General features: G+C 47.9%; 1 protein-coding gene across 2 annotated transcripts in view; it reads left to right on the top strand.

Annotated features, from left to right (window-relative positions):
- Nucleotides 1-3,682: 3,682 nt before the first annotated feature.
- LOC142579724 (uncharacterized) overlaps nucleotides 3,683-14,243 on the top strand; it is a 97,002-nt gene continuing 86,441 nt past the window's right edge. For both annotated transcript variants that reach the window (XM_075690233.1, XM_075690222.1), the window contains exon 1: nucleotides 3,683-4,287. In XM_075690233.1, the coding sequence (XP_075546348.1) occupies nucleotides 4,280-4,287 (8 nt within the window). In that variant the 5' untranslated portion in view covers nucleotides 3,683-4,279. The remainder of the gene's footprint in view (nucleotides 4,288-14,243) is intronic.

Genomic DNA, 14,243 nt, shown 5'->3' with positions numbered 1-14,243 from the left:
CTTTGCATGCTTTTTGCTAAGCAACAGACACCGTCAGCTCGAAGCGCTTTACAAGTACTGGAGGCCCTGCATCCAGTGCGTGCATGCCTTCAATAAGTATTTTGGCTCGCCAGTTCTGATTTAGGACAGGATTCAGAAGTTTAGCGACGTTCCAGTGGAACGCTAGATGCTTCATGTCTCGTATTTCATCCATACGTCGTTACGTGTTCACAAATCGGCTTCCAACCTAATCTATCAAGTTCCATTACACTAGCTGGTTACGAATCTATCAACTCCTCAATATCCGGTGAACACAACAGTGGTCAGTTATAGCTGCACAGACCACTGTTGTGTTCCAGCAACTCTCCAACGTGCGGCGATCACAGAGAAGTGTGCATATATATCTGCACAGACTTACAACATGCGGCGTCTACAGCGCTTATATCTGCACGGATCTCACACATGTTCCCCATGCGGTGCAGCCCCCTGCCAAGAACGAATACCTCAAGCGGAGAAACTGACCTTTACGGATCTGCAATGACCAACTGTGGTGTCGGTGTGCGCCTCCAGATGAACCAGCAGTCTCGCTGCTCTGTCTCCTTCCTTTCCATCTTCTTATCTCTCAGCCCCCCTCTGCCCTTGTGTAGGGTAGCAAACCAGACGCGCGTCTGGGGGACCTCCCTACCTTTTCCTTGTTTCCCCCAATCTCCCTCTCTCTCTCTCTCAACTTAGGTACAACAGTGGCCGCTTAACACTTCGGTGTTAAGAAGCCACCGTTATAAGATAACAATGTTAACAATAATATTATATAATGACATAACATTATTAGCCAAAGTGTTATAGCATTTCGGCTAACATTTGAACTTTATCGAAGCAGCTGTTTCACGGTGCGTCAACAGTATGTATGTTTCCCAGTACAGGTGCTGTGAAAAGTGCTGGGTAAGAGGGTATATCATCTGCTACTGCGGAACGGAAGTCGCCAAAGCGCGGGGAAAACTTTTTATTGTGAGCATCAATCGGTGTCTCTTATCAGGATAATTTTAGCGTGTGCTCCACGACGGCTGCATCCACGGTAAACGCCAGCTGTGACTCGGTGCAGACTTCCCGCTCCTGCGTATCGCGCTTTGTGACGTTTGATGAATTGAGCAGCTCTCCTCAAAATGTTGGCAGGAAGATGCCTACAGCACTGAAAATATCACGCCACCGCGAAAGCTGAGCAATATCTTCAAGGGCTGAGTTCGCCAGTCCACCGTATCACCAAATTAATCGCCCTGCTCTACTGCCACCAGCTTTACGACACAGATTTTCTCAATCCTCTTAAGCATGACGGTCACGTTGTTGCACGATAAACACTCCGCGATGCAAGTGATTTCCTTTTTTTTTCGGCACCCTGCAACTTGCGCAAATTTAGAATGTTACCTTCAGGAGAAAGCTTTGATTCTACAGCCGCTCAGTTTCAGTAGTAAAATAAAAATAAAAATATTCATTGTCTGGCAGGTACGCATCGCAATCGACGCAATGATCTCCACCACTTATCTGCTCTACGCGTTATGTGACGTGCCAAACGCCACTTCTTTCCCTATTGATCTAAACTAGAATATCAGATACCCGTGATTGCTGTCTAATACACAGGGTCACTTTCATGTCTTTTGACGTCATGCCCACAATTTTCCTTCCATCGCTCATTGCACACTCCTTAGCTTCATCTAAAGTTGCGTTGTCGTCTTCCAGTTTTGATCCTCTAGGATCAAAACTGGCAAAATATGCAGATATAGTTATAGCTTCCTTCTCCATAATATCAGGCAGATGGGGAAAAAAGAAATACATATCAAGGTCTGGTCTATGCGACTATCTTTTTCTGAATCGCTATCTTTCGCAGTGTGCGGTGTTTGTAAGTACGTACAGCATTTGCCCAAGCAAGGCTTTACTCTCTAAAGATCGACCTCATCTCTTCCCATAGTACTCCCCTATTGTGCTTTGTTAGAACAAATAGACTAAATATTGTCGGTTACCTTTTAAAGCAAGTGAAATCATGCATCACTAATTAAAGAAAAATCACCGCCCGAGCACTCCGTACAGATTGTTAGCCAGCGAAGCTGAAACGTGTGGCCCCGGTGTTTATCACTGGGTTAATTCCGACGGTTCATTAAACCGCGGCTGCCGGATTTTCGGTGCGCAGTTGCTGCTTGCGCTCGGCTGCACAAGCCTGTTCTTGCGCACGGGCTGCAGCATCGGCACAGCGTAGACGAGCTCGTTCCTGGTTCTGCTCGCAGCGTTGCTGATCGAAAGATGCCTGATCCTCAGGAGTGCGTATGACGCGTGGCCTGCCCATTTCGGAGCCGGAGAGAAATTGCTGCGTGTACGCTCGGCTCGATGGAGTGCAACGACGCCTATACTGGTACAACTAATCCAACACCATCTAGATAGCGCAAGGCCTTTTCACTCTGATCCATGACGTCATGTTACCTGGCCCGACTGCCATATAATCTAATGGGGATGCTGACGAGTAGGCAACAGTGATTTTGGCGTCACCGTTTTCATCACGCCAGCCTTTTGATTGGAAATTTCGGGCCAGGTAGCCTGACGTCATGAATTGGAGTAAACAAGCCTTGTCCTATCTAGGTGGTGTTGATTAATCGCGCGCCTCTCTTTTTCTCTCTTTTTTTTTTTCGCGCGTACGCATTGGCTTGCGCCGGAGGAGTTTTCGGCGTACAGGCGGCTGACAGACGGACGGACGGACGGACGGACGGAGGGACGAATCGGCTAGCCATATACAGCTTCGCTGTAAAAAAATTGAGTGAGCTATATTCTGCTGACACATTATTGTAACACGAGTTAAATTCCCAATTTTCTATGCTGCATAATGATTTTCGATAGTTATGCATAATATGACTGCCGTGGCGGGTAAAGGTTTGCCGCTAATATCTTCTACTATCTGCCTGAATGCGTTCGATATCGCAAGTCTGCCGCTGCAGAAAGTCCTTATGCCACAAAATAGATGTAAATATCGACTTTCCTAGTGTAGAACACGTACACCTGTTTTGGGAGCGACGATGCAAACATGTTCGTACGTTTTAATTGTCATGATGATCACCGGGTGTGTCTAAATAACTGTTCGCTGATGATTTGCTCTTTCAAGTATTCTTGTCCGTTTAATAACTGTGTTTTTCGATAGTGTGACTGTTCTTCTAAGAAATTTCCTTAGCAGTATACCACTGCACTTAAGCAAACGTCTAAGTCAGCCAAAAATGTCCTATTTACTTGGTACGCAGGGACTAAGGTCGTCACATTAACCGTAGGCCTTGTCCACTGGTTGGCAGTATCACCTTTAGCGCATGGAACGTACGTTAGTGCGTTACCGTCACGTGCGACGAGTGCACCACGTGTGTTCATTGCCACTGCCTCCCATCTGATAGTCGTGGCCTGTCTAGACGCACGTGGCTACAAGTACGAGTGCGCATGAGTGAGCTGCCGTATATCGAGAGAGACTCGCGTCGGGTCACGGAGCCGTCACCGGGAGAAAGTGCGGCCGCCATTCTAGCCACAGCTTCTGCGTAGAGAATTTCGGGCAGCCCGAGTCTCGAGGAGGGGAAAACCCATGGCCCGCCGGCGGTGGTGGAGAGAGAGCTCGGGCGGCGCGTCTAAAAATAGGGCCAGCGTTACGGTGCTTCTGGCCGGGGCAAGCCGCAACCGGCACCCGAGCCGACCATTTCTCCTGGACCCGCACGAACCCCGTCTCTCGGGCGGCAAGACAGAAAGAAGCACCCGAGCCCTCTGCTGCGAACGTCGTCTTTGTGCGCCCGCCACTCGTGGCTGCAGCGACCGGGGAGACGCCCGAAGGAGCCGACCTCCTCGCCACGCTCCGTCTCCCACCCATCCCCTGTGCTACCTTGATCATACCCCCCTCTCTCCCCCAGCCCGCCCTCGCACCCACGCCATCTTTTTCGCAGTTCGGTCAGGGTCTCGGGTGAATCCAAGAAGAAGGTTGCGAACCGGGGGTGCTAGGACCGCGATACCCGCTGCTATACGCCTCGGCAAGAAACGCCGCGGCGGCTTCTCTTCGAGGGAGGCTCTACTCGAACCAGCCACTGGCACCCGCAAGGACCGGAACGGCTCCTCCATCGTAGCCCGGCGTTTGCCGACCTGCGCGAGTCCCGTGAATCATCGTCGTTGCAGAGCGGAGAGCGCGTCTCTACAGATGTTCCCGTCCACAGATTGCCTACCGAGTCCTCTCTGAGTCGAAAAAAGCGTAGCGGAACGCTTTCGGGACATCGCTGTCCGGAGATCTTCGAAAGCAAAGATGTCTTGGTAAGCGCTTCGTATCTGGCAAACGTACAACAACCGTGCTATAACTGTTACTCCCTGAGCTGCTCTGAGTGTCGGCGGCTGATGTGATTCTTGGCTGTACAGGCATGGCGGATGTTTTGATACGTATTAGCTTTTCCATAAGCTAGTGCGTATCAACATGCTCTTTGAGTTACTCTGCTGTGAATTTGGGAAAAAATTATCTATCGTGCATTACGCGTGGCTAAACGAAACCAAGGGCCCGAACGCGCCTTATTGTCCTCGAATAAGAAGATTCGCTACCTGAGATGGGTTGCTTTCATTCAGAAAGCAGTTTCAAATTTAGACCCTTCCTCTCGAAACGTATGCATTTGCATGACATCATACTTATTGTATGAGGTATTGATGCATGTCATATCCGCTTTATTTGTTGTCTGTACTGTCGAGCTGGCTCGTTTTGCTCTTTGGAGTCGTGGTTTTGCAGAAACTCAAGCGTGGGCAGATTCTGTTTCCTGTAATGTACTCACTGATGGAGTAAAATCAGCAGTACAGATAAAAAGAGACAGTATATGTTAGAAACGGTATATGCTCTCATATTCAAATAACCCAGTTTTTGTTTCTTTCATTCATATCGTTGTATGCAGCCGGCACTGCGCCTTTCCTGAACGGGAGTGTATTTCAGTAACACTAACTTTGTCCTCTTTCTAGCCGTCTTATTTTTCGCGCTTAATAAATGCCACCTATACTCACTGCGATAGCGTCAGAAGAGACAATGAAAAAGCGTTACCATCTTAGGGTCTCATTTTATGTTACTAGCTCTTTCTAAAAATAAAATTAGCACTCCCCCCCCCCTTTATTTTTTTGAAGCACAAAACCGGAAGGCGAGCACGGCCATTTTTGCCTGACAACGAAGGGGCCACCTTGGAAGGCAGAACCGGTTGCGCCGTATGGCAAAAAGCCAGAAGAAATCAGGGGCAAAAAAGTGTCTATCTGCGACGGTGTCACAAGTATAGGCAAGAGTAGTGGCAAATGGTGAAAGTTCAGCAGCTTATTGATCACCCGGGGAAAAGATAGCTAAGAAAAGCGAACACGGCTGCCGCCTAACTTCGGCTACTTTTGTCTCTGATGCAGTTAAACTTCGGTAACACGTCACTTTGGGCTATGCTGCCTCTCATCCAACCTCTCATCAGGACCGCAGTTAACACTAGCCTATTCTACACTCGACTTGAAGCACCGTGAGTTCTTGCAAGTTGTTCTAGAGTTAAGTCTTTTTCCGCTTTGTTCCCGATGTATACCTCGTGTGGACATGTCGCATGGCGACGTTATTTGACAAGGTGCCAAATAATGTACAAAAAGGACAGTACTAATGAAAAACAGAAGAGCTCAACACACAGAGAGAAGGACGTGCGCAAGAATCAAAGACAGGTCCAAAGGGTCTAAATAATATAGAAGGTTTCGAAGCGTTAAATGTTATCGTGCGTTTTTTAAAAAAAATAATGTACGCAAGTCCAACATGTTCGGAATCTTTACGTTGGACTGCTTGCCGCACAATCTAGCATGTAGCCCAGATACAGTCCACTTCGGTTTGGTGACATTGAAAATTTTCGAATAGTTTCGAACACAGACAGGAAGTGTCGCGGGAGAATCCAGCCATACGCATGCAGGTCAGCGCGTGTATGAGTGGAGCGGTTGCCCCATGGCGTGGCATACCGCAAATGCAAAGTTTTCCCGGTGGTTCGAAGCTCTATGAATTGAGAAACAGAGTTATATATACGTTCTCTATACTTTTCCAAAGCGGGCTGTCACAGGAATCCGGGCGCATTGTCAGAAGCACCTACGCTAACGCTCACAATGACGTGTGTGCTTGAGACAAGGGCTGTAACATCGTATCTGTGAGCGACAGATGCGGATGACCTAGCACGGAGGTTAACAATCCTATGATTGTTATTCTATTTCTTCCGTAAATGGAGATGTGAGAACAGAAGCTGCTTTTATGTGCTATATGCGACTTCACTGCCTTGGGCCAAGCGTCTGTGTTACTTACAGCTCGCTTCCTCTCGGGCACACATACAATATTCTGCGCATCCAATGAACGAAATGTAGACTGGAAAGTATGAAGGTCTATTTGCTTTAAAAAGAGTCTTACAGCAAGGTGCACCCTTCTCCGAAACTTAAAATTGAAGGTTCCAAACGTATTCTCACCGCCCCCCCCCCCCCATATTCAGGCGGAACCCATCTCCTAATGACTGTCGACGTTAATGCGACGTTTGGCATTTAGACAATGTAGCGGCACACCGCATTGCTGAAGCCATGTATATATATGCTCTGCAGTGGGATATGTAGGCTTAGAATGCTAAACACATTATTACATCCACGTGTCACAGCGCCACGACAGGCCATAGCGTCTAGAACTTCGGACGCCACAAAGAGCGCGTCACTAAAGGCGACCTCCCAACCAAAGCCAGTTTTGTACCACTGGCATTACAGAATTGTGCTTCAGTATACGCGACTTCGAATGAACTACGGGGCGATTGCATAGGGGGACGTCTATTGGAGGCGTAAACATTAATTTAGCCCGTAGCCATGGAAACCTTACTACATTATGTTCTTTGCATGTACTGGTAAAATCTAAAAATCTGAATACCGGACTGAAGGCCTAGGATGCTGAAATATTGAGCTTTTTCTCGCATTCCGCGGCTCATAACATTTTGACGCCGACTGTACAATTAATGCTTGCTCGCACAATTAATGGGCACACACGCGCGCGCGCGCCCGCGCCCGCGCGCGTTGCTATGATGCTTGCAGCATCATAACACTCTCCAGAAAATCGCAACACTTCTGTTTAATTATTATTCGCTTGACTTGCTGCAAGGCAGATGTACAAATTTTAGCAAAAAGGCCTCAAATAAATGCATGCAGCCCTGTTTGATGCAGGTACTGCAGCAATGAATTTGCTCCCTTGTAGTCCGTTATCCGGCGGGTAAAGTCCTCCGGGATATTCCGCTTTAGTTTGGCCTCCCTGAGCATCTTGTCCCTAATCCCCTTAGTACCAGGACGCAACCGCAAGAGATGACGGCTGTCCGCCGTAGACACTGGTGCCAGGAACTTAAGGCACGTTGTAGGGTTGTCATTTGCATATCTCCAGGCGCAGGTGACAGCAGCTGCCACGGCCAACCCTCCCAGATGTCTCCTAAGACAAACTTCCTCCACCCGGGAAAGGCTACGGGGAAAGTAGCGTTTTCCCTTAAAGGAGGAGAACATTTTATTCTTTCCGCCACTGATGACCGCCAGAATGTTAGTACAATTGGTTTCGAGCAGAACGTACTGGAACAGGCAGAATGGGACGACGACACGCACTGGACTGGAAACTGAATGTTTATTATCGTTTTTCCACGCTTCTATAGCACAAGACAGCCAATGCTTCTTTTTTTTTTGTCATGCCGATTATCCGTCTTAAGCTTAGGGTGAAATAATTTCTTTGTCCAAGTAGCCCTTTTCTTTTCCTGTTAGTAGTATCGATGGTGTACTGATGCGTGATTGGCAGCTTCTTTCAATGGCCATGGCTTCTAAAATTTCGCGCGTCAGCTTATCTTCACTTTTTCCTAAAACGTTCATGTTGTGAAATAGAATGGTGCAGTGGTGCTGCCGATAATGAAAAGTGAGATGCCTAGCGGATATTCTTTATAAAGATGCTGCATGCTCCCTTGTCCTGTCACTGATACACCTGCCTGTTTGTCCTATGTATCGTCGGCTACATGATGAAGGCATATAACACCCCTGTCTTGCAGGTAGTGTGCTTCTTCTTGTGGTTTATTGCGCATTGCTTACTTTTCTATTTATTACTGACTCGTGCACACATTGAGTACACCTTGTTTGGTGCTGAACATACAACCGCGATGCCCTCCTTTCCGGCTATCTTCTTTAGCTTGTGAGGTAGGTCGTGTACATAAAGCACAACGGCGACTTTCTTCCTTTTCTGTGGAACGTTTGCTTTTCCTTGAACCTTGCTGCTCAGGAGTCTCGTCTTCTTCAGTGGTCGCTCGAGGGTTTCTAGAGAAGACGAGACTCCTGAGCAGCAAGGTTCAATGAAAAGCAAACATTCCACAGAAAAGGAAGACGCTCGCCGTGGTGCCTTATGTACACGACCTAACCCACAAGCTAAAGAAGATAGCCGGAAAGGATGGCATCGCGGTTGTATGTTCATCACCAAACAAGGTGTACTCAATGTGTGCACGAGTCATTAATAAATAGAAAAGTAAGCAATGCGCAATAAACCACAAGAAGAAGCACACTACCTGCAAGACAGGGTTGCTATATGCCTTCATCATGTAGCCGACGATACATAGGACAAACAGGCTGATGTATCAGTGACAGGACAAGAGAGCATGCAGCATCTTTATAAAGAATATCCGCTAGGCATCTCACTTTTCATTATCGGCAGCACCACTGCACCATTCTATTTCACAACATGAACGTTTTAGGAAAAAGTGAAGATGAGCTGACGCGCGAAATTTTAGAAGCCATGGCCATTGAAAGAAGCTGCCAATCACGCATCAGTACACCATCGATACTACTAACAGGAAAAGAAAAGGGCTACTTGGACAAAGACGATATTTCCCCCTAAGCTTAAGACGGATAATCGGCATGACAAAAAAAAAAAAAAAAAAGAAGGAAGAAGCATTGGCTGTCTTGTGCTACAAAAGTGTGGGAAAACGATAATAAACATTCAGGTTCTAGTCCAGTGTGCGTCGTCGTCGCTTTCTGTCCGTGCCAATACGTTCTGCTGGAAACCAATTGTGCTATGTCTAACCAACGAGCTCAGGCAAACACTATTCTAATTTTAGTAGTTTAGTCATCTGTATAAACTGCAGTAAACATTCGCTTACTAACGAAATTCAGAAGTATGGTGTCACACGTGCAAGGCAAACGTGAAAAGATCTCACTCCATGCGCCTTTAACGTAAAACCAGTCCAATTTCATGACGTCAAACTTACGTAACTGCCGACGCAAGCATCGGGCGGTGACTCGCAGAGATTTTTGAACAGGTCAATGTAATGCTCTCCTCTTTTACAGGAGGTCACTTTTGTTTGCTTCCAAAGCAAATACCGTTGCCTAACTTGACAGGATTTTCTTAACTAATTGGCTGAAGAGAGGCGAGGAGCATGAAAAAGTGTAGAGAGTTTCGGAGGGACCGGGCGTTTGCGAAGTCTATAGCCGGATGAGGGGGTTGGTGCAGGCGTTTGCGATTGGTCCGCTTCTCCTTGCTTAGCTGTCGGGGTCTGGTAGAAAATCGCGGCAACGTGCAACGGAAAGGTAAAAATGTAGCTAAAACGGATTCTCAGCTAGGAAAATTTGGCAGAGTTACGTCATGTACGTGCCGAAAGCGCTCGACAACGTTATACTGGCTCGGAAAAAAAATTAATATGTGCTAATAAATCCATTCTTCCCGGCAGCTCTAAGTAGCCAGTGCCAGAGCGATCGGCGGGCAGCCATCTTCTATTCATTTCGTATCGGGGCAGTCTCCGGCTATTCAGAAAAAAATTCAGCTTTGTTCAGCATGTTAATACATCTTCCATGCGTACACATCACTTTGACGCAGTAAGTTCTCGCGGTTTTGTGACGTTGCGTGACAGACATGCGAACTTGGCGCAGCCCGAAAACTTTTGATCAATTGCGGAGGGCTCATGGTGAAAAAGGCGTAGAATCGGAAATAATTATTTTGTTTTGTTCAGCCTAATCATGCATAATCAGTGCGTACACGTTATAGCAGATGAGGAGCATTCAGGGTTATTTTGGCGTTGCATGACAGACAAGCGAAGTGGGGTCTCCCGAAAATATTGTGACTAATCGGGGAGGGCTGATTGCAGAAATGGAATAGAAATGTTTAGAATAGCTTTACGTAAGTGCCCCATGACTGCGGACGCTCGTGGTCAGAACACTGGCTTGATGAAGAGCGGCAGCAGTGGCGAGCGAACATTTAGTGCTGATTCTAGCTTCAACGCATCTCCGGAACTTGAGATTACGTGACCTATAACACTTGGCGCGCGAGACCAGAGCGCACACAAAGCCAGGAGTCATCTCGGCCCGCGTTGGATTTTGTACCTGCCGCTGATTACCTCCATGTTATGGCTCGTACCAGCAACGGGCGGGCTAGAATTGGAGACGCACACTCACCTGCTCGCCCCCCCTCCCCCGCCCTTAGTGCGCGCTCACCATCCACCTCCCACTGCCTTTCGCTCAGAACACCAGGTGAGCGGCAAGACGGCGTGCATCAAGCCACGGTCCTTCTTGGCTCACCCTCTCACTCTTTCCCTCGCACCTACAGCATACGACATAGAAGCTTATCGCACTTGGACTTTATACGGAACTTCACGGTGACGGCTGGAGTTCGCCTGGAGTGTCCCTATAATTTATATCGCCATAAAAACAAAATAATATGTCCAGCATCAAGACTGGCTGTAATGTGCTCTTGCGGACTGGTCTAGCGTGAGAGCTTTTTGTGAATGCGGGTCTTGGTTTCGTAAGAGTGGAATTCAACTCCACACGGAGATCTTAAACGTTTTCGGGGCGTTTGAGTCGTGATAAAAACGCACTGCGTGTGTTAAAAAGAAACTGCATGAGAAAATTTATCGTACGCAGCACACAAACTTCAATATCCCCGAGTGCCTATTAAAACACGCGTTGACGCACTTCAATACTAGGCCCGTATTCACAAAATGTTCTTTCGTTAGAATCCTTCGTTAGAGCGAATTCCTGCCAATCGTAACGCTGAACCTTTAGTTAGCGTGGGCTACCAGCCAATAGCGAAGAGCACTTACGAACGAAAAGCTTTTTGAATTTGGCCCCTGTTCTTCCGCGTCCCTTAAAGGGCTTCGCCTCAGTGAAGATGCAGAGGCAAGCTGGCATCTGGATGCAACCGGAAGATTCCCTCCCCACGCTCCTGTCGCGAGTGTTGCGTCCCTTGGCGTAACTACACGGCACAAGAAGACGCAGTCCGCGTGAGCTCCTTCCGACGGCGCCGCTTACTTGCATTGGCATCGGGCCAAATATTCGGGCGCAGCGAGCTCTCGAAGTTGGCGACACTATCCCAGGAAGCCGATTTATCGGTTGTGGCGTCGGGCTGGGTCGCCGGGTAACTCGTTGCCATTGACTCAAGATGACAGCTGCCGAAGAAGTGCCGCCACGCGGAGCTGCTGCTTCCCTTCGCGTGTGCATATACACGACCGACTCGTCACAAGTGGCAGGGCTCTTATTTCTTTTTTTTTTTTATTGTCTTAGCCGACTCGATGCGGAAGTGCTGGCCGCGACTCCGGTTATTAGCTGCGGATCAGCCATCGCAAGCTTGCAACTGCGCTCCGGTTTTGACGTCTTGACTGTTTTACGAGAGCCTTGCAGATTTTGCCTTTGTAAGGCCACTAGGTTTGTAAAGCGGGAATCTCTCGAGGTACATGTTCGCACTATCTCTCGACAAGATGCTTTGTGCGGTGGCGAGTCGGAAATAGTATTTTGCTGCAGCGTCATCTCGCTTTTGCTTCGACGGACTCCACACGCCTGTCGCGCGGTAACCAGCAAGCAGCCTCTATACTGTGCTGTTAAAACCATTATCCCACTTTCGTCTTTCTCATTTCTAAATGGGCTCGCCAGTTTGTCCTTTTCGTCTCGAGGTACCATAAATTTTCAACCATTCTTATTTACCATGTACATGTAGTGTGTGGCAGCCATGCCTGCGTATGCTTTGTATTTACCGTGGCCCTCGAAATATAAGCAGCAACACCACCACCACCACTGGATTCTGCACTCCGAGGTAAACTCCACCACGCACGTTTCACACATTGCACAAACTCCGAGCACTGAAATTGCACCCGTATGTTTTGTCGTTGGTTGTGTTTATTACAGTGAATAAACTATATGTGCCACGAACATCATTCACTAAGGAAACTAGTGATGGTCATAATGACGGGGGCAATGACACGCTCGCTAGGTGCGCTGTCGAATTTCTAGATCAAAAGTTTCTGGAAAATAACTAAAAGTACATACCTGGTACTAAAAGGGTGTCACATAAAAGCCTCTTGCCAAGGCGGCTTTCCAGTCCGGTCGAAAGCTTTATATCTGGCGCATCCGGATCAATGCTTCGCTTTGGCTGCTGCAACTTTCTTTTATTGTGTCGCTCGAAGTGCGGATGTTATGGGGGATTCCGAGTGACTATAGTTTGATCTCGAATGACTATCTTTACGACTGACCTTCGTTAGAATTTAATCAGATTTTAATAAATTGCAGCTTAAAACTATAGAACTGGTAGGCTCCGTGAAGTTAAGGGATGAGCACATGTTTTGAGCACATCTAGCTATCCAGCCATATATCATTGGATCAGAGGAGACTGTAAGTCTCGTTGTCGACTATGTAGGTGCAAACTCACGCAACGACGCCACCGCGGGTGCGCTTCATGCTTAAGACCACGCGACGCTTCGAATCCACAGTGAAACATCCCGCGAACATTCCATTCGTTGTAAAAAAGACAAAAAAAAAACTCTTTAATTCTACAAAAGAAGCTGGTGAAAGAATGAAATTGGGGCCGACACAGAGCATTGAGTCACACAACTACTTACTTGTACGCAGTCTAAAACATGGTGCGACCACGGCAAAAGTTCTCTAGTTGCGGTGGCGCGGTGGTCATCAAGCTAGTGAATGGGATTGGCACTGTGGTTGTTCATAGAGATGGCTCGCTATGGCAGGTTGTGTTGAAATAGATAAATAGTTCCATTCAGGCGTGGATAAGAGCAGGAGGAAACTAGAACGTTGGGCAAGGCATCCTGTAGAGCAACGCGTGCATCGCCACGCACCTAAGAGTAATATTAGTGGATAAGCAGTTTTTGTAAAGCGGCGTGCACCGCAGCGCAAGCCTGTTATGTGGAGTGGCACGCGTGACGAAGTCGTCTGCTGCTTGAAGACACAGACTTGGACGCTTAACTCCCTTTTTGTATGAGAGCCATGTACTTTACTTTTTTTGGGGTAAGAAAGCGCTTGTCGCTCCACTACATTAAATACCGCATAGACTCGTGTAAGAGCCGCACCCGTGTAAGGCCTCAACTTGGCAGCCTAAAATTAAAAAAAAAAAAAATACAACGGAGAAGCAATCGCGTTCGGTGCCCGGATGCCGCGCGCGCTCCGCACTTCCGCGTGCCACTACTAGATGGCGATAGCCATCTAGTAGCAGTAGCTAGCATATAGATCCATCTAGTAGCGGCCCTTAGACGGGGCAGAACCAAATGGTTCGGTCCTGTGTAAGGGCCGCACCTCGTCAAAATTGTGAAAAAGAAGTGCGGCCCTTAGACGAGTCTATACGTACGCTTGTTTCTTATGGTGCCTAGGCTACTTAATACCTGTAATTCACAGGACTTATTTGCCTGATTACGAGCACGTGGCCTAGGACTGCTCGGGTGAAGGTAAGATCACCCATCGAACAGCTGGATTAACAGAAGCACGTGCTGTTTTAGCTATACGTTCTGGTACTTTATTCCTTCCTAGGTTAAGGGACGAAACGAACGCTGCTGCAGGCTGCTGATAAATAAATATAAGGGTACTTTAAATCAACTTTGAAGGGGCTTCTTTTACCCCGGCGAGTGAGAAAGAAGAATGCAATGTTTATGAGTCGCCTATTGGTGAAAGCGCACTTGTAGATTTTGCCTGGCTTGCGATGTCGCGTCGTGAAGTGATGAACAACCGCACGTATTCACACTGATAGTACCTTCTTCCCTCCCTCTCCTTTCTTTCTTTTATTCCCTTAAACCCCTTTCCTTGTGTAGGGTAACAAACCGGACGTGCGTCTGGTTGACCTCCCTACCTTTCCTTCCTTCTTTTCCTCCTCCTCCTCCCGTCGCTCGCCGCACCCAACCACGCATGGGTCCAAAAGCACCGGCCATAGTTCTGGTGCGGCGGTTCACTCGCTCGTTAGCAACCCGACCCGGGATTCAGAGGCCATT

Source organism: Dermacentor variabilis, chromosome 1, assembly GCF_050947875.1.
Source record: "Dermacentor variabilis isolate Ectoservices chromosome 1, ASM5094787v1, whole genome shotgun sequence".
Taxonomy (NCBI): Eukaryota; Metazoa; Arthropoda; class Arachnida; order Ixodida; family Ixodidae; genus Dermacentor; species Dermacentor variabilis.
This window is presented reverse-complemented; position numbering and strand designations above follow the sequence as displayed.